The 26,516-nt window shown below is 36.6% G+C and overlaps 1 protein-coding gene across 2 annotated transcripts; it reads left to right on the forward strand.

The window, feature by feature from the left end:
* Positions 1 to 431: 431 nt before the first annotated feature.
* SLC30A4 (solute carrier family 30 member 4) lies at positions 432 to 26,162 on the forward strand. Of its 2 annotated transcripts, XM_069460450.1 has the most exons (8): positions 432 to 574; positions 701 to 1,204; positions 7,846 to 7,992; positions 21,357 to 21,510; positions 22,702 to 22,903; positions 23,721 to 23,826; positions 24,618 to 24,752; positions 25,383 to 26,162. In XM_069460450.1, exons 2-8 carry the CDS (start codon positions 814 to 816, stop codon positions 25,535 to 25,537), a joined length of 1,290 nt encoding a protein of 429 aa, XP_069316551.1. In that variant the 5' UTR covers positions 432 to 574; positions 701 to 813; the 3' UTR covers positions 25,538 to 26,162. The 2 variants fall into 2 exon arrangements, with proteins under 2 accessions (XP_069316551.1, XP_069316561.1); XM_069460460.1 differs by lacking the exon at positions 7,846 to 7,992.
* The last annotated feature ends 354 nt before the right edge of the window (positions 26,163 to 26,516 follow it).

The following is a 26,516-nucleotide window of genomic DNA, read 5'->3' on the forward strand; positions in this document are numbered from 1 at the left end:
AGTGTTAGGTTTGTTTTCTGCTGAGGACCCGCAACCAAGATCTCCCCACCCGAAATTCCGGAGACCCACCTTCTGTGGAGGGAACTCCCGGCAGCAACCCCAGGCGTGACCCTTCGAATCCACCCGTTGAGCCCGCGGACCCGCCCCCGGGCTTAGTCCGCACAAACCTCCCAGCGTGGGGAGGTGGAAGGGCGCCGGACCCCGCGTTTTGCCTGCGAGGGCCCCCACCCGCGGCGGAGGCGGCGGGCGCGGCCCCCGAGCTAGGCTGGGGGCGGGGACACGCCGCGCGCCCCCGCCCCGCCCCCCGCGAGCGCCCGGGCCCTGCGCGGCGGGCTTGCGTGTCCTCGCGCCGACCCCTCCCTCGCGCGCCTCGCCCGGCGCACGCGCGCGGCCTCGCGCAGGGCGAGGAGAGGCGGTGGCCGCGGGCGCCCGGCCTCAACCTGTCAGACCCGGGAGCGGGGCTCCAGCGGCGGGCGCAGTAGGCGCGAGCACGGCCCCGCAGCCTCGGGGTGCTGGCCCAGCCGAGCCGGCCGGGGGCGGGGAGATGAGCGGCGGCCCCGCAGCAGCGCTCCAGGTAGATGCGCCGCCCCCTCGCGGAGCGGAGCCTCGGGGCTGGCCCTGCGTTCCGCCGCCGGGGGCTTCGGAACTTGTGGGCAGTGTTGGGGCGCCTTTAATTTATAACGTGTTTCGTGTTCCACAGGATGGGGAGGGACGCGCGGCACTGCCCTCGGGCACTGGCGCTCCGGTGAAGTAGGAGCCGCCGGCCGTCCGCCTGCACGAGCCGTTCCGCGCCGCGGCCGCTCAGCCTCTGCCATGGCCGGGTCCGGCGCGTGGAAGCGCCTCAAATCTCTGCTGAGGAAGGATGATGCGCCACTGTTCTTAAATGACACCAGCGCCTTTGACTTCTCGGATGAGGTGGGGGATGAGGGGCTTTCTCGGTTCAACAAACTTCGAGTTGTGGTGGCCGATGATGGTTCTGAAACCCTGGAAAGGCCTATTAACGGGGCGCACCCGGCCCTCCAGGCCGACGACGATTCCTTACTGGACCAGGACTTACCTTTGACCAACAGTCAGCTGAGTTTGAAGGTGGATTCCTGTGACAACTGCAGCAAACAGAGAGAGTTGCTGAAGCAGAGAAAGGTGAAAACCAGGTTGACCATTGCTGCCGTTCTTTACTTGATTTTCATGATTGGAGAGCTTGTAGGTGAGTTGTGTTGCCAACTCACTTTCTGTTTACCTTTCATTGAGAGTCTTTTGTCAAGCTGTGACTACCTGTCACACCTGATTTGGGGTTAAACTTTCTTTTTAGGAAGTTTGTATTTATCAAGATACTGATCTCATGATACGAAAATGCCATAGGGTTCCAAAGTACAGAGCAACCTAAGTACAACATAAACTTCCAGAGATAACTTTGACTTTGTCTTCTAGTTCTTTAGGCACTATGAAGTTAAAGGTAGGCATTATCTTCATTGTATATTGTGTAACTTCCTCTTTTTAAAAAATTCTGGTAAAATACCAGCTTAATTTTTGCAACGTTTAAAATAGTAAATGATTCTAAAATTACTCTGAATCACAGAATTTTACGGTGTGACGGGATCTTACTGAACACGTGCTCCACCTTCTTTTTTATGTATAAGGATTCTGAGGGCCCAGAGAGGTTAAGTAAGTTGTGAGGCCACTTAGAGACTTAATGGAAGAGCCACATCTACAGTCCCAGTCACTGGAGTTTTTTTTTTCTGCATTTGATTTAAATGCTCTGTTTGTACTGTTTCCTTTTGCATTTATCATCAAGAGATTTGCAAAACTAAGTACTACCAACTAACATGAAATTTTTTCAGTATAAGGTGGGTCTGAAATGAACCAGTGGATTTCCCCAGAGTTCTATGAACTTGGTTTTCTTTTTCATCTTTTAATTATACAAATAATACGTTCTGACTATAAGATACATTCCATTCTTCATTTAGAGATTATTTTCACAGTCGCATGTAACTGTCTGTTAGTGACAGTTTACAAAGTGACATTAAAGCAGGGAGATGATTCTTTCATGTTGTCTTTTAATGATGACCCATGATGAAAACAGAGGTGGCAATCCAGAATTAAGATGCTTGGCTGGACACTGTATGTAGGAAAATTATGTTTCCTACTCATTTCATACCATTGCTCCCCAGTGCTCACTTCAGCCATGCTTGCCTTCTTTTTCTTCCTACAACTCATAAAGGTCTTTTTGGCCTTAAGGCCTTCAAACTGGCTGGTCCCTCTACCTCAGTGGCTTTCAAACTTTTTTGACCTCACTATAGTAAGAAATAACACTTAACATTGTGACTCAAGTAGGCATGCGTGCATACATATGTATGTATGTATGTATGTATACACACGTGAACATGGATATAAATATATGCATAACTGAAACAAAAGTCTTATGTGATGTATTCTAATATTTTTTCACCTGTGGTCCCAACCCACTAAATTGATTTCATGGACCCCTAATAGTAGGTCAGGGCTTGCAGTTTGAAAAACAGTTCTTTTTTAAAAAAAACAGCCCATATAGACTGCCTTTTCCCAGATCTTCTCCTGGCTGGTTTTTTGTCATTCCTGTCTCATCTCAAAAGATACCTTTGAGAGACCTTTTCTAACTGACTAAATCTCTTTTGTCCTCTGTTCTTTCCCCAATCTTCAAAGTCCTCAGCATCCGAGAGTATCTTATTTATTTACTTATTTAATATCTGTCTTTTTCAACTGAAATAGGCTGAATTCCCAGCACCTAAAACAGTGACTGGCACAAAGTGGAGACTCAGTAAATTTTTTTGAATTAATTAAATTTTATTCTGTTAGAGAATTATAAATGCTTAAGCTTTAAAGAAATTAAAAGACAGAAGTAAAGCTGTGGCCAGATAAGGCACCATGGTTTTAAGCAGACTAAGATTCAGTGACTTGCCCAAATTAACACAACTAGAATATTGAGTATTCAGGCTTAGTAATTTTTGAAGTTAATATTTAGTATTTGAAGTTAAAGTAACATTAATCACAATTTTCCACCTTAAAATTCATCTAGAGTTTATTTTACCTAAGTAAAAAATCATTACAATATAATTGTCCTGACTTCCTATTTCTGGGAATAGGAACTTCCCATTTGCCAATCTCTTATTTGGCAAATGTTGTTTTGCGAAAGCCACAATATAAATATTTCCTTTCAAATACTGACTTTATTTTCAAACATGAAAATACTATGTGAAATAATACAGATATGATAGTAGTATTTAAGGTAGGCATTAACAATATTTTTTAGCCTTGGAGAGAATAAGAGCTGGTCTTTAAGTCTTAACATGGGTTTCCTGACTGGCACGAAGGCCCAGTCTGGAGGCAGCTAGCTGATTTTCTTTCTCCCGCTCCTACTGCAAGCCAGCAAGGATCCCCTTTGGTTGAGTTTCCTCCTTCAGGCAACCACCTAGAAAATTACTGACTTTATACCAATTATTGCCATGTCACAAGTGAAAAGGAAAAATTTTGTAATGAATATTTTGTAAATAAAGGTACGTTTAGCTATAATTTCCTATTTTCCCTCTGTATGGCAACTTTTGGGACACCCTGTATTATAATCCCTATTACCTAGAGCATTTAAGAAGATAAGACGTTAAGCACACGAGTAAATTTAAAATTCACATCATCTTAAGTGTTATGGAGAAAAAGAACAAGGTACTATAACATATAGTAACCAGTGAGACATAGTTTATGCATGAACCAGGTACATTTAAACAAACAAAAAAAATAGTAGGAGTTATCAAAGCAAAGGGAGTGAGGGAGTGTTCCAAGCAAAGAGAACACCATGTACAAAGGTCCTAAAGCTTTCAGTTCCTTAAACGGAATAGAAAAGAAGGCCAGTTTAGCTGGAATGTAGTAAATATGAGGGAAAGAGGCAGGAGGACCTGATCAGGCAGGTCCTGATAGGCCACATTAAATGAATATAGTTTTTATTCTAAGTGCAATGGGAAGCCAGTCAGGGGTTTTAAGCAGGAGGGTGACATGATGGGGTGTACCTTTTTGAAAGATTATTCTGGCTGTTATGTGGAGACTGAATGAGAAGGTACATTTCTAGATGCAAGTAAACTGATGCAGGGGTCCAGACAAGAAACAATTATGGCTTGGAATAGAATGGATGGAGAAAAATGCACTTACTAAGAAACTGAAGGTCCATTGACAAAATTGGCTGATGGTTTGGATGTGAAGGTTGAGGAGAGAACAGTGTCAGGAATGATTCTGAAGTTTTTCACCTAAGTAACTGAGTGTATAGAACTGGATCTTATGAAGCAGCGGGAGAATTCAGAACAGGATTTGGACATGGGCTTGTTTTAGACATGTTACTGTTTGTATGTGTGTGAAACATCCAACTGAAGCTATCTGGAAGGGAGGCTGTTAAATATGAGTCTATAATTCAAAAGACAGGTCAAGGTAGAGAGATATGGTATGTAATGCCATAGGAATGGGTAAAATTACCTAGAAGGCCTAAGTCCTGAGGAACAAAGTCAAGCAGAGACAAACAGGTGTTCCAAAATCCAAGAAAAGAAAGTATTTCAAAGTGGAAATAAATAGATTGAAATTGCTGAGAGGTCAAATTAGATGAGAACTAAATATCCTCAGGATTTGGTAACACAGACTTATCAATTAGTTTAACAATTGCATTCTTATTGGGAATGAAAATGCTTGAAGAGTGAATACAGACTTCCAGGTAAAATAAAGATGGCAAATTGAACTTTAGCATCTAATTTTGCTTCCTCTGAAGCCTGTCTTAAACTACAATGAAGGGATTTAAAAAAAAAAAAAAAAAAAGATACAAATCCATACAGATGGGAAAAAATAAGAGAGGAGAAAATAGCAACAAAAATTTTGGAAACTGGAAAGAAAAAAGATAAAGAGGTAACAGACTTAATGGACTCAAAAAAGCCAGCTCCTAAGCCAGCAGTGGGGAAGCTGAGAACCAACTCAGTTTACACTAGAGCAGTGGTTCTCAAGCTTTGCTGTGCATTAGAATCACCTAGAGAACTTGTTAAAACACAAGATCCCAGGGGCTGCTGATACTGCTGATCCAAGGACCACAATAGAGAACTGCTGCACTAGAGAATCCTAAGTAGGCCCAGAATTGGTTGTACCAGGTACCTCTGGAAATGTGGGTAAAGAAGGCTAAAATAAGGAAAGCTAGTTAAAACCTGTTTAAGAACCAGTCAGATATAATTGTATATCAAGTATCCATAAAGCAAGAACAGGCTGCTTCAAAAAAAATTCAGGGCAAAGAAAAGAACTTTTGAACAATAAAAACATATTAATAGAAATTTTTTTAACTCCATAGAAAAGTTAGAAGATGAATTAAGGTACTCTCTCACAAACTAGAGCAAAAAACCAGAGATGGATAATTGGAGTGAAAAGGCAAAAAAAAAATTAGAATTATCAGTCTAAACTCCAAATAGTAGGAGTCTGAGGAATAAGAGAAAGCAAAAGGGAAGAAATCATCAACAATAACAGTTTAAGAAATTTCTCCATAATTGAAGGTTATGTACTTCCAGATTGAAAGAGCCAACATAAGCCCAGTAAATTGGGTGAAAAGAGATCCACAACACAGTACATCATTGTGAAATTTCATAACAAAGGGAACACATTATTATCTAGTACCTCAGGTAACTGCAGTGTTAAATAGTTGCCTCTGATAGTTTTTGACAAGCATGGGAAGGAAAGTGGGAGCTGTTGACACAGGGCAAGTTCCAAGTTTCAGGTCAAATAAAAAACAGCCTTGCAGATATTTCAGGGAATCCCCAGACAGGTCAGATAATGACAGTTCTCTGGGAATGGGACTTCGAAGGAGCTCCAAACCCATTTTGCCTCCTCTAGTGACTGCCAAAGTGAGATTTTGTGACCTGTTGGTTTTCAAGCTACCATAAAACTGAAGAATGGCAAATGGGCATAGGGCAAGTTAAAACACCACAAAACTAACTGTTTTTACTGAAAATCAGCCATTTTTCTTAAATGAATGCTATGTGTATAAGACTTTAGTTGATTTCCAAAGTTCTAAAAAAACTGATTTTGACAATTTTTGTCTATCTTCTCATTGCCTTTAAGAAGGAGATGATTTTCAGATGTCCATACTGTGTTTTTGCTGATATTACCAACATGTGGCTTTTAAAATTTAGGTTTACTAAAATTTAATTAATTCCTTAGTTTCACTGGCCATTTTTAAAATGCTCAAAAGCCACATGTGATTAGTGGCTGCTCTATTGGACAGCACAGACATAGAACGTTTCTATCTCAGAAAGTTCTGGACAGTGTGGCTTTAAGGAATTATCCTCATTTTATAGATGAGTAAGGCTCAAAAAGGTTAAGTAACTCACTCAGTGTCTCTGAGATTTCAAAGCTCCATGTTGTTAACCACTAACCTGTATTCCACTAACCTGTATTTCCTCTCAGTGCTTTACAGCGTTTGAATGTCAGGGAATACATAGAAACTGATATTTTTATAGATAGAATACATTGAGGTTAATGTATGTGACTATAAGATCATCAGCCCCAGGTCTCCTGCTACTCTTGGCTCTGCACACTCAGACCAGGAATGAAGGGGACGAACAGCTCAGCACACTTACCTGATCATGAAATTCCACTATACATTATAACAGTGATTCTCAGCGTGGTTCCAAGGCCTGAAGCATCACCATCACCTGCGAACACGTTAGGAATGTAAATTCTCAGGCCCCATCCCAGACCTACTGAATTCTTAGAGTAGATAGTCAAGCAGTTTGTATTTTAACAACCCCTGCAGGTGATTGATACACATAAAAGTTTAAGTTAGCTTATTCAATGAATGGTGCTAGGAATGTTGTCCATAATGGGACAATACAGATACACACACACAAAATGTATTATATGTATAATGCCTGGAAAATCAATACCAAAAAAATTGTATCCTAAATACCACCTTTTGTCCCTCTATTCAAAGATACTACTATCTATATCCAAGTGTATCAGTTAAGTTTTGTATTTTATGTTGAATCCTAAATACCACCTTTTGTTCCTCTATTCAAAGATACTACTATCTATATCCAAGTGTATCAGTTAAGTTTTGTATTTTATGTTGAATTAATATACATTTTGTGATTCCTTCAGTTTAATTTTATGTTCAGGCTGAGCATGGTGGCTCACGCTGGTAATCCCAACACTTTGGGAAGCCAAAGTGGATCACTTGAGGCCAGGAGTTTGAGACCAGCCTGGGCAACATAGCAAGACCCCGTCTCTACAAAAAATAAAAAAATTAGCCAGGTGTGGTGGCACACACCTGTAGTCTCAGCTACTTAGGAGGCGGAAGCAGGAGGATTGCCTGAGCCCAGGAGTTTGAAGTTATACTGAGCTGTGATTGTGCCACTGCATTCCAGCCTGGGCAACAACAACAAAAAATTATGTTCAAACCCTCTCCAGCAAATGAACACCTACCTTTTCTTCAGCTTTGTTGTAATATGTGGATATTATGATTATTATTAATAATTCACCGTCTGATAGTAGTATTAGTAGGTTTAGCGAAAGTTGCAGTGCTAAAACAAAATTTCTCTTTATATGTTTGCCTAGGGGATTTTAACTTTTTAAGGCCATTGACTCCTTGAAGAATCTGTTAACAAAAATTGACATTCCCACCAGAAAAATATACGTATATATAATATTTTGCATACAATTTTAGAACACTTTGACTTAATTGTAATACGATAAAGATTTAGTTAGAAGTTCATATTTTGTAGGGTGTTACGTATTTCTGGTTTGATTGCTTACTTTTTTTTTAATTAACTATTCCTTCTTTCCTCCCACTCTTACTCGAAGGTGGATACATTGCAAATAGCCTAGCAATCATGACAGATGCACTTCATATGTTAACTGACCTAAGCGCTATCATACTTACCCTGCTTGCTTTGTGGCTGTCATCAAAATCACCAACCAAAAGATTCACCTTTGGATTTCATCGGTTAGGTAGGTAATTGGGGTTTCTTTTGGTTTATAGTGTTTTATATAACCACAATATAGTAAAACCACAATGACCTATAACCCTGATTAACTGAAATCTTTCCAGTGGTATCTTGTTTGAACAAAGCAAATGAAAATAGATAAATAAGGCCAGTCACAGTGACTCAATCCTGTAATCTCAGCACCTTGGGAGGCCAAGGTGGGAGGATCACTTGAGGCCAGGAGTTGAAGACTAATGTGGGCAACATAGTGAGACTCTGTATTTACTATAAAATTTTTTAAAAAAAGAAAATGAGACTATTCAAAAACATCTATTCCAGGGTACATTCTGCCTAGTCAGCTAAACAGTTTACACATAAAATTATGATGATCATTAATACTTCATGTTTTTCCCTATACCCTGAAGATGTCATCAGAAAAAGTTTACTTTCATTTTATTGACCTAAGCAAAACTACATGAGTTTAACTTGTTAATAAGCATTAGCTTCTCCCTTTGAGTTGAGGTATTTCGACCAAAGCTACCATAGCCTAGATTTTAAGGATTACTATAATTTGATTTTAAGCGTATACTGTGTGGCTGACCTTCATTGAAACCATTGTATCAACATAATTCTGCAAATGCATACATTTTTATTTGCCTGTTTTGAACAAATATTAATGTTTAGTTAATAAGGGTTAAAATCATACATTTATATCTACACAGTTCTGCTTCTTACTGTGTTATTTTTTAATTTTTTACCTATTTCAAAAATATATATAAAATAATTACCTGAACTGGCCAGGCATGGTGTCTCACACCTGTAATCCTAGAGCTTTGGGAAGCCGAGGCAGGAGGATCGCTTGAGGCCAGGAGTTGGAGACCAGCCTGAGCAAGAGCAAGACCCTACCTCTACCAAAAATAGAAAAATTAGCTGGGCGTGGTGGCACACTCCTGTAGTCCTAGCTACTTGGGAGGCTGAGGCAGGAGGATCACTTGAGCCCTAGAAGTTTGAAGTTGCAGTGACCTATGATGACACCACTGCACTCTAGCTGGGGTGACAGCAAAACTCTGTCTCAAAAAAAAAAAAAAAAATCACCTGAACTATTATATGAAGTGCCATATGACCACATGTCATTTGCATAGAAGTACCAAAACAATAAAGAGAACCAAATGATTGGGTCACCAATAAACAAGAAATTTCCAGAAATTTCTGGAAGTTGGAAAGTGGGTAAGAGTACATCGAAGGAGAAAACAAGCCAAGAAACTACAGCCTGAGTCCTAGAATATACTCTGAACTGTAACTGGATTAGCCCAACAGATCTCCAAAGGCTCAGGGACAGAGATGAGCAGAAATGAGAACTGGGGCTAAAAACAGAGAATAATAATTGAATGACTATAAGTGGGAAGCTGCTCCCAGTAATTTCACTCTTCCCCTACCTCCCTTCTTACCCCCACCTCCACTCAGGCAGCCTGCATTTTCCCCAATGTAAAACACCAAATAGTTCTAGAAAGAAATTGAATGGAATGTTTGGAGAAAGCTGAGAATTCTCATGTGCCTGTTGATGCTCCAGAATAAGTCTTATTTCTACTAGAATTCAGGGTTCTGCAGCCTTATAGCCTGGTTTCCCACCTACTCACCCTAAAGTAATACACTTGTCCTACTCTGCCCTGCCCTGTACCCCTTAATAATAACCACTTTGATTCATTTCTGGCCCATCCTTCCATCACTTCCTTTTTGCAAAGGGCAGTTTTCCTATCCTTCCACCCTAAATGTGAATGGACAACCAGGAACCTTCTAGCATATGAGAAATAACCCCAGCATGAGAGAAAATGACCAAAATTAAACTAACAAAAAAATTAAGCATAGAGGAAAGAGAGATAACTGAAAGAACAGAAGGAAAGCTTTAAAATTATCTTATTAATATACTCAGGATGGTAAAACAGCAAAATGTTTTTAAAAAGAAACATACAGGAAGAAGCTCTTTGAAATTAAAATATTACTGCCGAAACTTTTTAAAAATTCCATTTTCAAGCCAGGCCTGGTGTCTCATTTTGGGAGGCCAGAAGTTCAAGACCAGCCTGAGGAAGACAGACTGAAATTTTCTCTATGAAAAATAAAGAAAATTAGCCGGGCATGGTGGCTTATACCTGTATTCCTAGCTCTAGAGGCTGAGGTAGGAGGATCACTTGAGCCCAGGAATTTGAGGTTGCAGTGAGCTATGATGACATCACTGCACTCTAGTCCAGGCAACGGAGTGAGGCTCTGTCTCAAAAAAAAAAAAAAATTCTATTTTCAATAGAAGGACTAGAAAATATAGTCAAGAAAATCTCCCGGAATGCAAAGCAGAAAGATGTGATGGAAATAGGAGGAAAAAGTTTAAAACTGTAAAAGAATAATCTTGGAGGTCTAAAGCCCTATTACTAAGAACCTCAGGAAATAGAACTTAAAAAAAAAATAAAAGAGAGTGACTACTTAGTATGGGATTTCTTTGGAGGGTGATGAGCACATTCTGGAATTAGATAGTAGTTTTAGTTGTACAGCCTTGTGTGAGTACTAAAAACCACTGAATTATACACTTTAAAATGGTTAAAGTGGTGAAATTTATACTGTATGAATTTTATCTCAATTTTTACAAGTCTTCTAAAAAAATAAAAGGGAGAGAATTGTTAAAGATATGGATAGATGAATATTTCCAGAGCTAAGGAGGTACTCAAGCTTCACACTAAAAGAGCCTTTTGGGATCTTCTTTTTCCCTTTTTATATTCCAAAATCTTACGAGGATTTATCTAAATGCAGACCTTATTTGACTTATTTTATTCTTTGAAGTAATGGTGGAAATAGTGGAAGAAAAAACTTATGTTGATTTGGGCAAGATTCAAAAGACAACAGAGTTATATAGAATTTGGTAAATAAAGCTATAAACCAAAGCAGTTGGTGTCCTTGAGTTCCACAGAGTACCATTACTTCATGAGTAATCTCTTGAAGTTCTTTAGGGGGAGATATATTTACATTGAACACATTTAAATAGTCTAGCTCTTGTGGCCTCTAATTCCAAGACTTGGTGATTCAGCCCCTGAAGAACATTGCAGAAGGAATCTCCCTAAGAAATTTCTGGTTTGTCACTGTTGTTGAATTTTGTTTTGTTTTGATGGCATGGGACGTAGGACAGGGATGGAGTTTTTTCCTTGTTGGTTTGTTTTGTTTTTGTTTTAGAGACCAGCTTTCACTCTGTCGCACCAGCTCGAGGACAGTGGCGTGATCATAGATCACTACAGCTTCAAACTCCTGGGCTCAAGTGATCCTCCCACTTCAGTCTCCCGAATAGCTGGACTACAGGCATGTGCCACTGCCCTGGCTAATTTTTTTTTTAATTTTTTGTAAAGACAGGGTCTTGGTATGTTGCTGAGGTTGGTCTCAAACTCCTGGCTTCAAGCTGTCCTCCCTCCTCGGCCTCTGGGGTTACAGGTGTGAGCAACTGTGCCCAGCCTTGATTTATTTTGTAAATGCGTAAAACATATTACAAAAGTCAAAAGTTATTTTTTAATTGAGAAGATTTACTCAGAGAAGTTTTGCTTTCATTCTGTCCCTCCACCCCATTCCCCCTTCCCACTCTGTATTAGTAAACTATTTTAATTAGTTTCTGGCCTATCCTTCCAGCATTTCCTTTTGAAAATATAAGCAGATACATATATGTGTTCATATCCTGCTCCTTGCCATCCTTTCTTACGCAAAAGGCAGCATACTCTAAATCCAACTCTAGACCTGGAGGCAGTGATTCTATATACAGAGTTCTGCCTCTTAGAGATCACTTTATAACAGTATGTAGATACTTTTGATTTGAAAATTTCAGAGCTTAAAGAATGAGAATGACCACTTAACTATTGAGAGAAATGATATTCTCTTGTTCCTTTTGAATAAGAATCCAGCATAGGATATTGCCTTGGGATTCTGCACGAGGAAGCAGAAAATTGGATTAAGATTTCTTGGAAATTTTATCTACACTGAGGAACCAAATTGTAACACTCTATTTGATAATAATAAATATCAAGTCACGCTTAGTTATAACTGCCAATTTGGTTCTCTGTTGTGTGGGTGCATTTTTCACTTTAAAAGATCACATTCTCTGTAGGCATTTGATTGTTTTATATTTACCTTTGGACTGTTGATTATAGACTTTTGTTTGGTGTTTACAAGTACTCATGAGAGAGGCAACAGAGAGAATTAGCTAAGAGTACAGACCCTGAAACCAATGGCTTGGCTCAAGTCCTGACTCCCTGACTTCCTACCAGTGTGACCTTGGGCAAGTTACTTAACATCTTTGTATATCCATTTCCTACTTGTAAAAAGATGCTAATAATAGTGCCTACCTCATAGAGTTATTAAGAATATTAAATGAGTTAATATTTGTAAAGTACTTAGAAAAGTCCCTAGCACTTCAAAAACAGCCTTCATTTATTCTTCGTGTAATCAGCTTCATTTATTCTTCTATGAAGAATTTTAAATAAATTCAAAGTTTATATGTGGCTTTATTTATATATACAGAAATGCCACTATAAACTCTGTGAAATATCCAATCTTTAAAAATTTTGGTTAGATTTTGTCATAATATGGTAACAAATCACATTTACTGCTTTTAGGTGCTAGAGATAAAATGGAGTTTATACTCTTAAGTAAGAGAACAAAAATGCTGAGAGTCCAGTGGAAGAAAGCAAAAGAGGTTCTTGTCAGCCTCTACTCTTACCTTTTGTTTCTTTTGAGTTCCAAAATATTTTTGATACTGATTTGTGTCTGTGAATAGTTTTGAAGTACCAATGAAAATGGGTTCTCACCCAAGTAAGAATGATTAGAATGTTTCTTTAAAAAGGTAGAAGTAAAAGAAATTGAAGATGCTGTTCTACTTGATGGGAAAATAGTGATGTTGTTACCTGCTGTTCACATTGTACTTTTCTCCTCTTCTCCATCAGTTCCTTGTGCACAGTTTAGACTGAATCTGGAATGTTCCTAGAGAATTGGCTTTATAAGATCGAGTACTGTCTGTAGTGGACTTCCAACTCCTCCACATGGTCTAGTGTGAAGAAGAAGGGATAATTTTTGTTTCTCCTATAAACCCAAAGATTAGCTTTTATGGGATAAAAAAATGAGGAAATGGAAATTCAATTTCTGATATTCTTTGGTCTAGTTAACCTAGGCTAAATAGTTTTACTATGCCTTTGCTTCTCCTGCAATAAGGAGTTTTTAATACTTACAATACTGTGTTTAATGTCAAATTATAACTGTTACATTTATATAATTTGAACTCTCAACTGGCATTCAATGAAAGCATGTCACACATGTAAAGGTAAATAGAAACAGATAAATGTATTTAGTATGCAATGAAGAATTGTTTGTATAATGAAATAACCTCTGATTTATTTATGAGTTTGGATTTGTATAAAGGAGGATTTGTTTCTACGAATTATAGACAGATATTAGCAGTATCATTCTCTAAGTTTATCTCCCTTTGATGTTCTCATAACAATTTATACATGCTTAATAGCATTCATCATATCTTTTATAGCTATTTTTATGAAAACTGTATCTCCTTCTAGACCATGAGTTAAATAGGGACAGGAACAGGTAATATTAAACTCTGTGTCTGGCACTAATTAGTGCTGTATAAGAGATTATTAATAAAATTGTTGCATATTCAGGCTGAGTAAATAAGGATATGAAAGTTGTGGAACAGATAATTTAGAATAGTGCATGATCCTCAAATTATTTGTGTTGAGAGTAAATGAAACCAATTTCCAAACTGGGAGTAGAGGTATTTTTGAAATTTTGGGCCTAAAATATTTGGAACTTGAAAACATTTATCTATAATGTTAATTAAATGTAAAACTGTGGTTATGTTCACAGAATAGACTATAAAAATTTATTTGATCTTCGGTATAGCTGGATGGTACAGACTGACTTATAGGTCATTTTGGGTGTAAGAAGAAATTAGAAGGGAGCTGCTTATCTTAGTGAGGGGCTGGTCCTATTTGTTTGCTTTGGTACTGACCACTTTTAAGATTTTGTGATCATATCATCTTTGGTTCAAATCAGATCTATATGATCTTTTGGAGAGTGAGTTAATCTCTCTAAGTAGGAGTTTCCTCTTCTGCAATTAGGGATAATAATACCACTGTTGCAGAATTGTGAAAAATAAATAAGGTATATAAAGTACCCACCCTGGTACTGGCATAGAGTAAGTTTCCAATAAAAGTAAGTTCCGGTCTTCTACTTTTCCTTCTCTCTTTTACATGCCAGTATATCCTCTTATGCGATTTTTCATCTCTCTCAAAATGCTCCATGCTCCAAAATGGCCTACCTTTTCTTCTCCCCCTAATCAGAATTCTTAATTGTCCCAGTATAACTATCTCAGCTAGGTAGTAGGAGAAAAGTAAGATGATTCACTCTGATGATTGAATAACAGTTTTTAAAGATATACTTTTTTAAATTTCAGAATATTATGGGGGTACAAACATTTTTTAACTCATAGGTCTTCAGTAACATTTTTGCAATGTAACAAAGTTCATTTTAGCAAAAATAATTCAGTCAAGGTAAAGAAAGGTATTTTTAGATTTGCCAGACAAGCCCAAGTAGCTGTCCCAGGATTCAATTTTCGGTAGCTGCTTTTCTTTTCCTTCATGTGAGCCCATAGATTGTGTAACAACATTCAGGTTTTTCTTTTTTTTTTCTTTCATTATTACTTTACATGAGCTACAATATCAGCTTTTTGGAGGAAGAGGGAAAGCAGGGTAGGAACCATATGTGAGTTAATTTTAGATGCCTGGATTTATTTGACCATGGGTATGTAATTTTATTCTGGAAGCTAATAAAACTTAGAATTTCATGAATCCACACTAGGAGAAATCCCACATGTCCTCAGAGGAATAGCGTTATCTTCCAGAAAAGGGGGAAATGAGAACATCCCTTTGCTTGCTTTCTGCCTCTATCCTTATGAAATTTATTGGCTTTATTTATATGGCTCTTCGTCCAGATTTTGGGTTGAAGAGGTTGCACAGATTAAAGATAGTGATCATGTGAAAGGATGGTAGTAAGCAGAGTTGTTTGTATCTGAAATAAAAAGCAAGATCTGCACTATAGTAATGCAAATCATCAGCCCAGGTTAATGGCAAAGTGACAGTGTGGAGTCTTTTGCAGCAATGTGTAGTTTTACTGAGCAAAGACCTCCAGCAGATCTGGCTAGGTAACAGGTTGTCCTAGGGTAGGTATATGGTTACCATGATAATTCTGTGTTGTTTTTTATTCCCTGATGCCAAAGGAGCAGAAAGTATTCAGCTAAAAAAAAATCTTCCCCCAACACACAGCCAAAAAGCCCATAATCCCTTCTCCTAGTGATTCATTTTAATGACTTATCCCCCCCCTGACAAGAGTTATGCCTAGATTATCCACATCTTAGTGGGAATTTAATCATATCACATGAATATCTATAGGAAAGAAATAGGTGTCTAGAACTTCTTGGAAATGGGAGTTTTGAGGCAGAAGGAAAACACTAGTGAGGTGGTCAACACTGGGTCAACCTGAGAGCAGTAGGCATGCTGGGTATGGGGTAGGGGAGCAGTAAGAAGGCAGAAGTACAAGAGTATTTAGAAGAGAAGGTGTGAAGATCCAAAGACAAACTTTGCAGTTTAGATTGGCATTCTGGTGGCAACAGTGGGCCACTGAAAATCCTATATGATAACTTTAACGTGAGTGTAGTAGGGTTCTCTGTGGCTGAGTTGAAATACAAATATAACTTGAGTGTCCTTAATGTGAAATATAAAATGCTCTTTTGTGCATCATGTTGGCGCTGAGAAAGTTTCGGATTTTGGAGCATTTCGGATTTTCAGATTAGGGATGTTCAACCTATACTATAATAGTTTGGAAGTCCTAGGCAAATCTAGTATAGCCCACTCATTTTTCTTCTGTTCCCTTCCTTCTACTGGAAGAGGGTAGAAAAGAGCACAAAGGAAGTAGAAGAGAGACTATATGTCCACTTTACTTCCGTATTCATTTTTATAGACCTCTGAATCCTATCTTTAGATATTTGCTATATATAGTTCTTTGAGGCAATAGAAAGATAAGTGTTACGTAATTTAAGTGAAATATGCCCATTATTGGCATCATAGCATTAGCAAAATTGACAGTTATGATAGGCCAGTACATTTATGTGGCACCCATGAAAATAAATATTCATGGACTGTGTGTGGTTTATATAATTAAAGCAAACTGATACTCATTCACCAAATGGGTGCTAATAGTTACTGAATGAATGAATAATAGTGTAGAGTGTGGAGACAGGCAGTAAATGCATACACAAACACAAATATAATCATAAATTGTAATAAATGCGGCAAAGAGAAAGAATAAGGTCCTATGATGGAAAATAACAAGAGGACAACAGAGAAGGACTCCAGTGTTTTTCATATGAATCTTGAAAACCTCTAGTTTCGGCAATTAATGTTTTAAATGTGCAATAAGCAGTTGTCATATTTTATAGTCCTACCAAAACTTGATAATCATCTCTGTTTTCTCCCATTTAATTTTTTTCTGTTAGCATTTATTAGCCATTCAAATTATTTATTCTCTGTAGTTGAAATTCGGGGTGTATTTTAGTTTTCATTAGGTCATTGACCATAAACATCTGTTTATACTTCAGCTGAATGAAAAGATCCAAGTGATCTTACAGCAAAAAACACATTCACTCATCTTACTCCCTCCCCTGCTACAGTTTACCCAGGTGCAGTGATTTAATTATATATGTGTAAAGTTAAGTAGCAAAATGTTAGAGCTACTATAATATAGGTTTTCTAACATTTGCATAAAAATCTCTTTCAAGAGTTTTTAATGCTAAATTTCCATTTAGATTGAAATATGACATTCAAGTTTACCTAAAGCTAATAAAGTAGTAACTTTCACAGAAATCTAGGATTTTTTCATTGTAAAAGTTCCTGGATCTCCTTTAAGAAAATGAAAAATCCATCTGAGGGCCTGGTGCACTGGCTCACACCTGTAATCCTAGCACTTTGGGAGACCGAGGCAGGAGGATGGCTTGGGGACAGGAGTTGGAGACCAGCCTGAGCAGGAGTCTCTACAAAAAATGGAAAAATTAGCCAGGCATGGTGGCTACCCGGGAGGCTGAGGCAGGAAGATTGCTTGAGCCCAGGAGTTTGAGGCTGCAGAGAGTTATGATGCCACTGCACTCAAGCTGGGGCAACACAGTGAGACTCTGTCTCAAACATAAATAAATAAATAAATCCATCTGATATGTACTCCTTTTGTCTTGGAAAACTTTATTGTAAGTTATGTGACCAAAGACCAACCCAAAGCAAGAATGAGAAAATTAGAGCAGATCATAATTTGGTTGTTGACTGAAGGCTTCCCTCTCTCTTAAATGTTGCAGGAAAATTTGCTTATCTTTATCTACATTCCATCATGTTAAAAATATTATGAGAGAAAAAAATTTTAAACCCTAAATTAGTCCTATTTATGGTATTTCACCAAAGTTTAATTTATTCACAGTGAAAGAGCTTTTTGTTTTATCGGAACAAATGATCGTATAACTACTATTAGGATTTTTAGCTTTGTTTATGCCTTGTACTTCCTAATTATAACTCTCAGCCCCAGACATCTACTTAAAATTTTGTCTTCTTTTTTTTCTTTTACATTTATCAGTACTCTGTCCAGAAGACATTTTGACAGGTGATTAGAATAAAAAATAACAAATGAATGTCTTTGCTTTCCACCAAGGGAACCAGACTATAAGGCACATTCCTTATTAATTGCTTGAAAAGGGATATCATTGATAGCATGTCCCTAATATGCCATTTTGGGAATTTCTCAGAATCAGCTGAATTCCATTACTGATAACTGTGAGTAGTCATCAGGATCTCTTATATGCTGCTCACATGAGTGAAAACTGCCCTGGAGAACTAAATTGTCAGCTGCAGGCTGCAGGAGCATAGTGGGCCTTGTAAGGATGTGAGTCCTTCTGCCAAGGAGGTCTGTTCATGCTTTTTGTTTGACTTTCATTTCACTTTATTTTGAATCTGGGTTTGCCTTGTCTGAGAATTTACGAAAAAGTAATTTTAAGTGTTTTATCACTGGGGTATAGCTTTTTCAGATTTAGCATACACACAAGATATTGCCAATATATCTGAAATACTGCGTGGGACATACTTATACTAAAAAATTATTTGTTGCTTATCTGAAATGCAAATTTAACTGGACATCCAATGTCTTATCTGGCAGACCTACTAGGGTAACTGTAATTTATCATCCAAACCAGGATGCTTTTGAGAGTGAAATGGGGCACTGTTAATGATTATGCCAGGACAGCAAGCATAAACTGGACTGTCCTGGGAAAACTGGAAAGAATGGTCAACCTAATTATTAATATTAAGGGGTTTTGAAACAATGTTTGATTATTGGTTTTAAATTTTCATAACCAGTTGCATCTCCGTCATTAACTTGTGTGGCTATGAATCTTTATGAATGTAAAGTATATTGCTTTATAATTTTTATATTAAAAATTTGATTAAGGCACCTTAAAAACTATGGTGGCCTAATTGCTAGCTTCAACTTTGATACTTGATTAAAGTCCTACTAGTGGTAGAAGGCTACGACTAATACGTGAGATTTTATGGTTTAAAATTTTTTTAATTATTTCATTTCTTTATATTATTTATATATGTGCACATTATGATTAGCAGTTATAATTTGGAAATTCCGTGTGGGTTTTCTGTCTTTTATTTGGCTTAAACTTTCTCTTCTGACCTATTAACTTCTTGTTTTAGAGGATTTAGTTAGTGACCTATTCTTCATATTTAGCTTTACTTTCTTAATTGTATAGCCTTTTATCATTTTCCCTTGGTCAACTTTTGACTAACTTCATTCTACAAATTGATCCATAAATATTTGAGTATCTGCTATATGCAAGCTACTCTGCTAAGTACTACAGTAAATATGACATGGAATAGGACTTGGTCCGTATCCTTGAAGAGTTTATAGTCTGTATTTAATATAGAAATCTCTCCACAGCTTCATATATTTCAGTTGTTCTTTTTCTTCCTTTTATTTAGCTCTTGTATCTCTTTTGAAGTACGTCAGGAATAGGTGTGCCATGGTTTTAAATAGGAATGGTATGTTTTTTGTTTTATTCTAACATCTATTCTGTTGATGCATAGGAGCTTTGGCTACATGAATTAGGTGTCTTAAGGAAATAGCCTATAACAGCTAGTTAATTTTTCTTATAAATTGGAATAAAAATGTATCAAAGTCCAATATGTTGAACCTTTGAGAAATGAGTCATCCCAGATAATAGTTTTCCAGATTGTTTACCTTTTAACACTTAACAGGATTAATGTCAGATTTCTCTAAAGGAAAAGTTTTCTCTAAATTATTTTCTTGCTTTTCTCTAAATTATTTTCTTGCTTTTACTATTTGAGTATCAATACTTGTTTTATATAATAATGTTAATTTTTAAATGTACTTTATATTACCCTATTTTTGTTATTTTGAAAAGATACAAAATTATTTTTACTTTATATTCACATGGTAGAAAATTTCAAATGATACAAAAACATATATACTACAAAGTGATCCCTGTTTCCCAGCCACCAATTCTTCTCACCCAAGGTAACCAGTTTTTTATGAGTATTTTGTATATTCCTTCCAGAGATTATATTTACAGATGATTATTTATATATTCTCTTTTCTCCTTTTTTAATGTAAATGGTAATGTATCATACATAATTATTGTATACTTTGCTTTTTTCACATAGTACTATGTCTTGGAAATTATTCCTTATCAGGATATGCTTTTTTGTTCCTTTTTTACAGCTGCATAGTATTCCATGTTACAGTGCCCTTATTAATCACTTTTTGTGGTTTCCAATCATTTGCTATTATATACAACACTTGATAAATAGGCTTGGAACATACTTCATTTTGCATATGTGCGACTCAGTTGGCATGAGTGTGTATATCATTCCTAGAAGAGGAATCCTGGGTCAAGGGACATTGAATGCTTGCATGTCTTAAATATTTTGGTTTTCTTCAGCCTGAGCAACATAGAAAGACCTCATCTCTACAAAAGATAAAAAATGAAAACTTAGTCAGGTGTGGCAGTACACACCTGTAGTTCCAGCTACTCGGGAGGCTGAGGCAGGAGGATCACCTGAGCCCAGGGGTTTGAAGTTGCAGTGAGCTGTGCTGATGCCACTGTACTCTAGCCAGGGCAACAGAGTGAGACCCTGACTCAGAAAAAAAAAATTATTTGTTTTTCTTTAGTCTAGAGGTAATATATGTTTATAATAAAATTTTAGAGTACTTCAAACATTACCAAAAAGGATAATGTGAAAAATAACTCCTCCAAGCTTCCAGTCCTACTTCCCAGATGTAATACTTTCTTATCTGTCTGTATTTTTTTAACACTTTCAGAGAAATTTCTCTAATAATGAACTATAGAGATGATCCTGAAAGTAGTCTTTCTTGTGATTATCAATTTGCCTTCTTTTCTTTTTTTTTTTAAATAAATGGCTGTGTGGTATGTCCACTACATATGTATATATCATAATTTATTAAGTTCTTCTTTGGTAGACATTTAAAATGTCTCCAGATTTTTTTTTTATACTGCAGACAATGCTACAATTATCTTTGCACAGTGTTTCCGTTAGGTAGAGTCCTAGAAGTAGAACTGTTGGATCAGGAATATATGCATTTTAAATTTTTATTAGTTTTATTAATTGGCTCCCGAAAAAAGGTAATACCATTAGATACTTCCACCAGTATATCCTTGCTTACTTTGCCTATTATCAAACTTTTTAATTTTTGTCAATTTAGTAGGGGAAAAAGAAATCTTATGCTTAGTTGAATTTCTTTTATTATGATTTAATTTTGACAAACAGAACTTTGGCTATTTCTGTTTGCTGTGAATTACTGTGTGTGTCCTTTACCCATTTTTCTTATGTGCAGTTCACTTTGTTACTGATTTTTTTTTTGTTACTGATTTTTAAGTGTCCTTTTTTTATATCAGGAAATTAGTCTGTGGTCACATATATTACAAATATTTTTTTCTCAGTTTGTCATTTTTTACCTTGTGTATGGTCTGTAAATATACATAATTTGACCTAAAGAGGGATGAGTGGAGGATAGGGAGTGATAAAGATGAATTGGTGGAGGATCCAGCCCAGTCAAGCTGCTAAACACTTTTTGAATAAGAAAAATGACATGACAAAAATTATATTGTGCTTTTATCTCCTTAGAGGAAATAAAATATAAATAAAAGACTGTATAATATTTAGTTGGTATTGAGTATAATAATTGTGATGAAAATATATTTGTTTTATATCTTTTTCCCTCTAGAGGTTTTGTCAGCTATGATTAGTGTGCTGTTGATATATATACTTATGGGATTCCTCTTATATGAAGCTGTGCAAAGAACTATCCATATGAACTATGAAATAAATGGAGATATAATGCTCATCACCGCAGCTGTTGGAGTTGCAGTTAATGTAATGTAAGCTCTATATTTTTTTCACATTAACAATTTCAAGTACTGTGAACTTAGAGACTATTGTACATGCATTGAGAAATGTGCACTGATATTTTCATATTTTTCAAATTATATAGAATTATACACTAATTTTTCTTATAAATGAAACACTTTGGACATCATAAATTCCTCATTAGTTTGCTCACGTATATTGGAGTTTGACTAACATTCATGAATTTAAGTAAGACAAAGTTTGTTTTTGTTTAACTTTTAGAATACTTTTGTGTTAACTAGATTTTTTAAACTACCAGGTTTTTTTCCTATAAGCTATGAAATTTTTAAGTTATATATTTAATCATTTAGACCAGGGGTCAGCAACTTTTTCTGTAATGCAGTAGATAGTAAATATTTGAGGCTTTGAGAGCTATACAGTCTCTTTCAAAGCTACTCAACTCTGCTGTTATGAAACAAAAGCAGCCACAATAAAAAATGTAAACAAATGAGCATGGCTGTGTTCCAATAAAATTTGATGTACAAAAAATGTTAGTGAGCCAAAGTGGTCTATTGGCCACAGTTTACCAGTCCCTGCCCTAGTGGCTTCTATTCGTACTTGAATAAAATCAAGTCCTTACCATAGCCTTTTTAATAAGATCCTGTGTGCCTCTCCAATCATCTCCTAGCACTTTGGCTTATCTTATTCTGGCTATAATGGCTGGGATTTTTTGGTGGTGGGGTGGGGGGAGGTGTTTGTTTGTTTTTTAAGTAAATGGAGCACACTTTTATCTTAGGGCCTTTACCTTGCTCTTCTTCCAGCTAGAACACATTCACCAACATTTGCTCCCTGAATCCTTTCAGGTCTCTGCTCAGACAGAATCTGAGAGAGGCCCTCTCTGACCACGATCCCCATCTTTCTCCATCCTCTTACCGTGCTTTATATTTCTTGAAAGCATTTCGCATTGCCTGGCTGTACATTATGTATGTATGTGTTTGCTTCTCTACCTTCTGTACTACAACATAAGCTCTGTGGGGCTTAGAGATATGTCTGTCTTATTCAGTTTTGACCCCAGCACCTAGAACAGTACCTGATAAGTAATAATTGCTCAAATATTTATTAAATGAATGAGTTCCATGTTACTTCATTAGTGTCTGACTAGTAACAGATATTTTTATCAATAACATTAGGAAAATAATAATGTTTTCTTTTATTTTTAACAGAATGGGGTTTCTGTTGAACCAGTCTGGTCACCATCACTCCCATTCCCACACCCTGCCTTCAAATTCTCCTACCACAGGTTCTGGGTGTGGAAATAGCCATGGGCAGGATAGCCTGGCAGTGAGAGCTGCATTTGTACATGCTTTGGGGGATTTGGTACAGAGTGTTGGTGTGCTAATAGCTGCATACATCATACGATTCAAGGTAATATGATTGCTAATTCTTGTGTTTTAAAATGTACTTAACTTCAGTGTTAAAACGAAAGCTGATTGTCTTTTGTCAGTATGCTGGAAACCAATGTCAGTTTTATTCATTTTGCATTGCTATAAGCCATCAGTATAGCTCTTTTGTTAGCAGTAAACACAATGGTATCACCTCATAGGGTAACTTACCTACAGTTGGCTTTGGTAGTGCCTTCACTGGAGAACTCAATTTTAAACCTTGTCACTGAACTGCTAGGTATTGAAATCCAGGGATCTGAGTTCTAATCTTGGCTCTGCCATTAATGCTTTGACCTGGAGCAAGCCCCTCAACTCTAACCTTAAGTTCCTGCCTCTTTATTATGATGGGCTTAGATCAGATGGCTGCTGAAATTCCTTCCAGAGCCAGGCATGGTGGTGCCTGCCTGTAGTCCTACTACTCAGAAAGCTGAAAAGGAAGGCTCCCTTGAGCCCAAGAGTTTGAGGCCAGGCTGGGCAACATAGTGAGACATTGTCTCTAAAACAAACAAACTCCTTCCAGTTCTGATATTCTATGATTCTGGGTGGAACATGTAGAGAAGGCACAGAGAAGAACAATAGAACAAGTGATTAAACTTCTGCAAATAGTTCCCATGAAGACAGTCATTAATAATCTAGGAAATAGTGAAGATATTTGTCAATTACAATATCCAAGTTTTAAAGGTATTCTCCAATCCTGCTAAAGAAAGCCAAAGAACAGGGAACATATGCCTTACTTCGCTTTATAGTCTGTTTTGTGTCTGTCTATATTTAATTATAAACTTTGATCTATTACCTTTTAGCCAGAATACAAGATTGCTGATCCCATCTGTACATATATATTTTCATTTCTTGTGGCTTTTACAACATTTCGCATCATATGGGATACAATAGTTATAATACTAGAAGGTAAGATCTCGTTAACCCATTATGAGTTTATTACTTCTCCAAAGCAAATTGGGAGTCAGGGGGGACAGTCTAGGTAGGACTCTTGCTTTCTTCTCTTACTTATTAGGCTATGTAACACTACCTTACATGTATGTAAGATATAAAGATCAATGCACTCCCATCTGTTATCCATTCGACCCTTATAATAGCTAAGCAAAGTACGTAAGGCAGACAGTTGGATAAATTATCTTCATTTACAAACAAAAAATTGAAGTTCAGAGGGATAACTTACTTTGGTTAAGGTCATGCTACTAATAAATTGTGGAGCTAGGACAAGAATGCAACTCTTGATTCTCACTGCAATTATGTTTAATGGTTTATTTATTCTTTAATTCCAGTTTAACTTGTGACTTTGTTATATTTACAACATCCTTGTCTTACTGCTATTATGTGTAAGCATGAAAATAAAAGTTCTCAACAATAGGTTTATTATCAGTGGATGTTCCTCTCTTTTTCTTTTTTTGTTTATCCTAGAGTGTCTGTTAATTGAGTATTCTGGCTTGATTGGCATTCTTTTTTAGGGAGAATGAACTTTTTAAAAATAGATATTAACCTCTTTTATATATCCTACATTTTGAGTAAAAATATACATGTGCATGGTTTATCTTAAAGTACTAATATTAACATATTTTAAAGTATCTGTTTAAACTGAATTTGGCAAAGCCATTTGTTTTCTTTGAAAAATGTCTTATCGGTGATATAAAACCATTTTTTTCCAAAGTAAACTTTACTCGTATATTCCTAACTAATAGGTGTACCAAGCCATTTGAATGTAGACTATATCAAAGAAGCCTTGATGAAAATAGAAGATGTATATTCAGTGGAAGATTTAAATATCTGGTCTCTCACTTCAGGAAAATCTACTGCCATAGTTCACATACAGCTAAGTATGTTGCTAATAGTAAATGTGGTTCTGGGGTTGGTGGATTTCTATCTTTAGAACTAAACATCTGTGCTTACAATTAAGTAGGAAGACTTCTCTGCTGAAAAGATTTGTCTTAAGGGAGGGGTGAGGCTCTTTAAAAGGTAAGTTGTAGGTCAATATTGATAGCAGAACGATAATTTTTGATATCTTTGAAATGAGGCATTACAAATTGACTTTTACCTTCAGATTAAAGGCATTAAATATATTTTCCATGCTCTTTTCTATGTAGGAAATGCTAGATTCTTACATTTTTTATTTCTTTAGGCATTTCACAGATAATGATTTTTTATTTTATTTTTATCAAAATACATGCATGTGGTTTATTTTTAGAAGTGCATAAGATCTTTTTAATGACAGGCTTATAAGTGATGTCTAGTATTTTTTCTCTACCTGAGAGTGGACTGGAGAGATTGGAATAATGAGAAGCCATTATGGATAAACTGACATACTTCTGTAATAGCTTAGGGTAGAAATCAGATGAATAAAAATATGCTCTCAGTATCAGTATAAGGATGTTTTTTTTCCCTGTGTCTTTTTCACTAATGTATAACTATGTACAATGAATAGTAATGATATTTTCTTGACATTGCAGTTCCTGGAAGTTCATCTAAATGGGAGGAAGTACAATCCAAAGCAAACCATTTATTATTGAACACATTTGGCATGTATAAATGTACTATTCAGCTTCAGAGTTACAGGCAAGAAGTGGACAGAACTTGTGCAAACTGCCAGAGTTTCAGTCCCTAACTTTATATATTTTGGGGACTACTGCCTTATTTATCCTACAGTCCAGACTTGAGAGCAATAAATGCAAACCCAAATGAGAAAATGGGATCCCTGACAGCTGTGTTCGTATCAAGTACCAGACTCTCAGTCACCCCAGTCTGACAGTGCTAGTCTCTGTTAATGGTAAAATGAGACTTCATGATTTTCAAGTGAAGATGTTTTCAAAACATTGTTTACAGAATGAGATGTGACTCTACAGATACCTCATAGAAGACAATCCAAGACCATACTTCATTAATTTGACACTTAAAGGAAGCATCAAGAATTCAGTATTTGCATTTAAAAATACTTTTTAAAGGCCATTTTATATTAAGCCAATGCTAGAAAACTGAAATTTTTATCACATAATCTTGACACCCAGATTCTGGAATTGCTGCTCTCTTTTTACAGAAGTTATTTCTCAACAGATTTCAGAAAGTATTAGTAATTATCCAGAGAATGGAATAAGCATGTATTCCTAAGTGTTTCAGAAATATTTTATGTCACAAATAAGTCTTAATGGTATTATAGTTATACTTTATAAACAGGTTTTTCCAGATACTACAGGGTTTTCAATCTCAAAGTTAACATTATTGATTATTTGTAATCTTAGAACCAAATCTTTACATGTTGTGGTCGCTATCATTAAATTATTTAGCAAATATTTTCAATATTATTCTGAATGACAGAAGTTAGTCTTAAACTCAGATTACTATATGGTAATTTAAAACAAAATAAAGGAGCGAGGATGGAGTATAGAGTTTCAGACTTATGTCTTCCCAAAATCACTTTTATTGTTCATGGAATTGTCTTAAAAACAGCAAAAGGTAAACAGTGATCCTCTGTCCCTTTAAGAACTGCCAACAATTTGTACGAAAAATTTGGTACCTTGGTTCTTGCCTCCATACCAGATAATCTGTGTGTGTCTTTCAGGGTAAAACTCTAGAGGGCTAAGGTTCAG

This window comes from Eulemur rufifrons, chromosome 2 (genome assembly GCF_041146395.1).
Source record: "Eulemur rufifrons isolate Redbay chromosome 2, OSU_ERuf_1, whole genome shotgun sequence".
In the NCBI taxonomy this organism is placed as follows: Eukaryota; Metazoa; Chordata; class Mammalia; order Primates; family Lemuridae; genus Eulemur; species Eulemur rufifrons.

Excerpts from the sequence above, each read along its gene's own strand:
- SLC30A4 (XM_069460450.1), top strand. The coding sequence starts at position 814 with ATGGCCGGGTCCGGCGCGTGGAAGCGCCTCAAATCTCTGCTGAGGAAG. Across the intron at positions 1,205-7,845 it reads CATGATTGGAGAGCTTGTAG|GTGGATACATTGCAAATAGC; the intron begins GTGAGTTGTGTT and ends TCTTACTCGAAG. Across the intron at positions 24,753-25,382 it reads CATAGTTCACATACAGCTAA|TTCCTGGAAGTTCATCTAAA; the intron begins GTATGTTGCTAA and ends TTGACATTGCAG.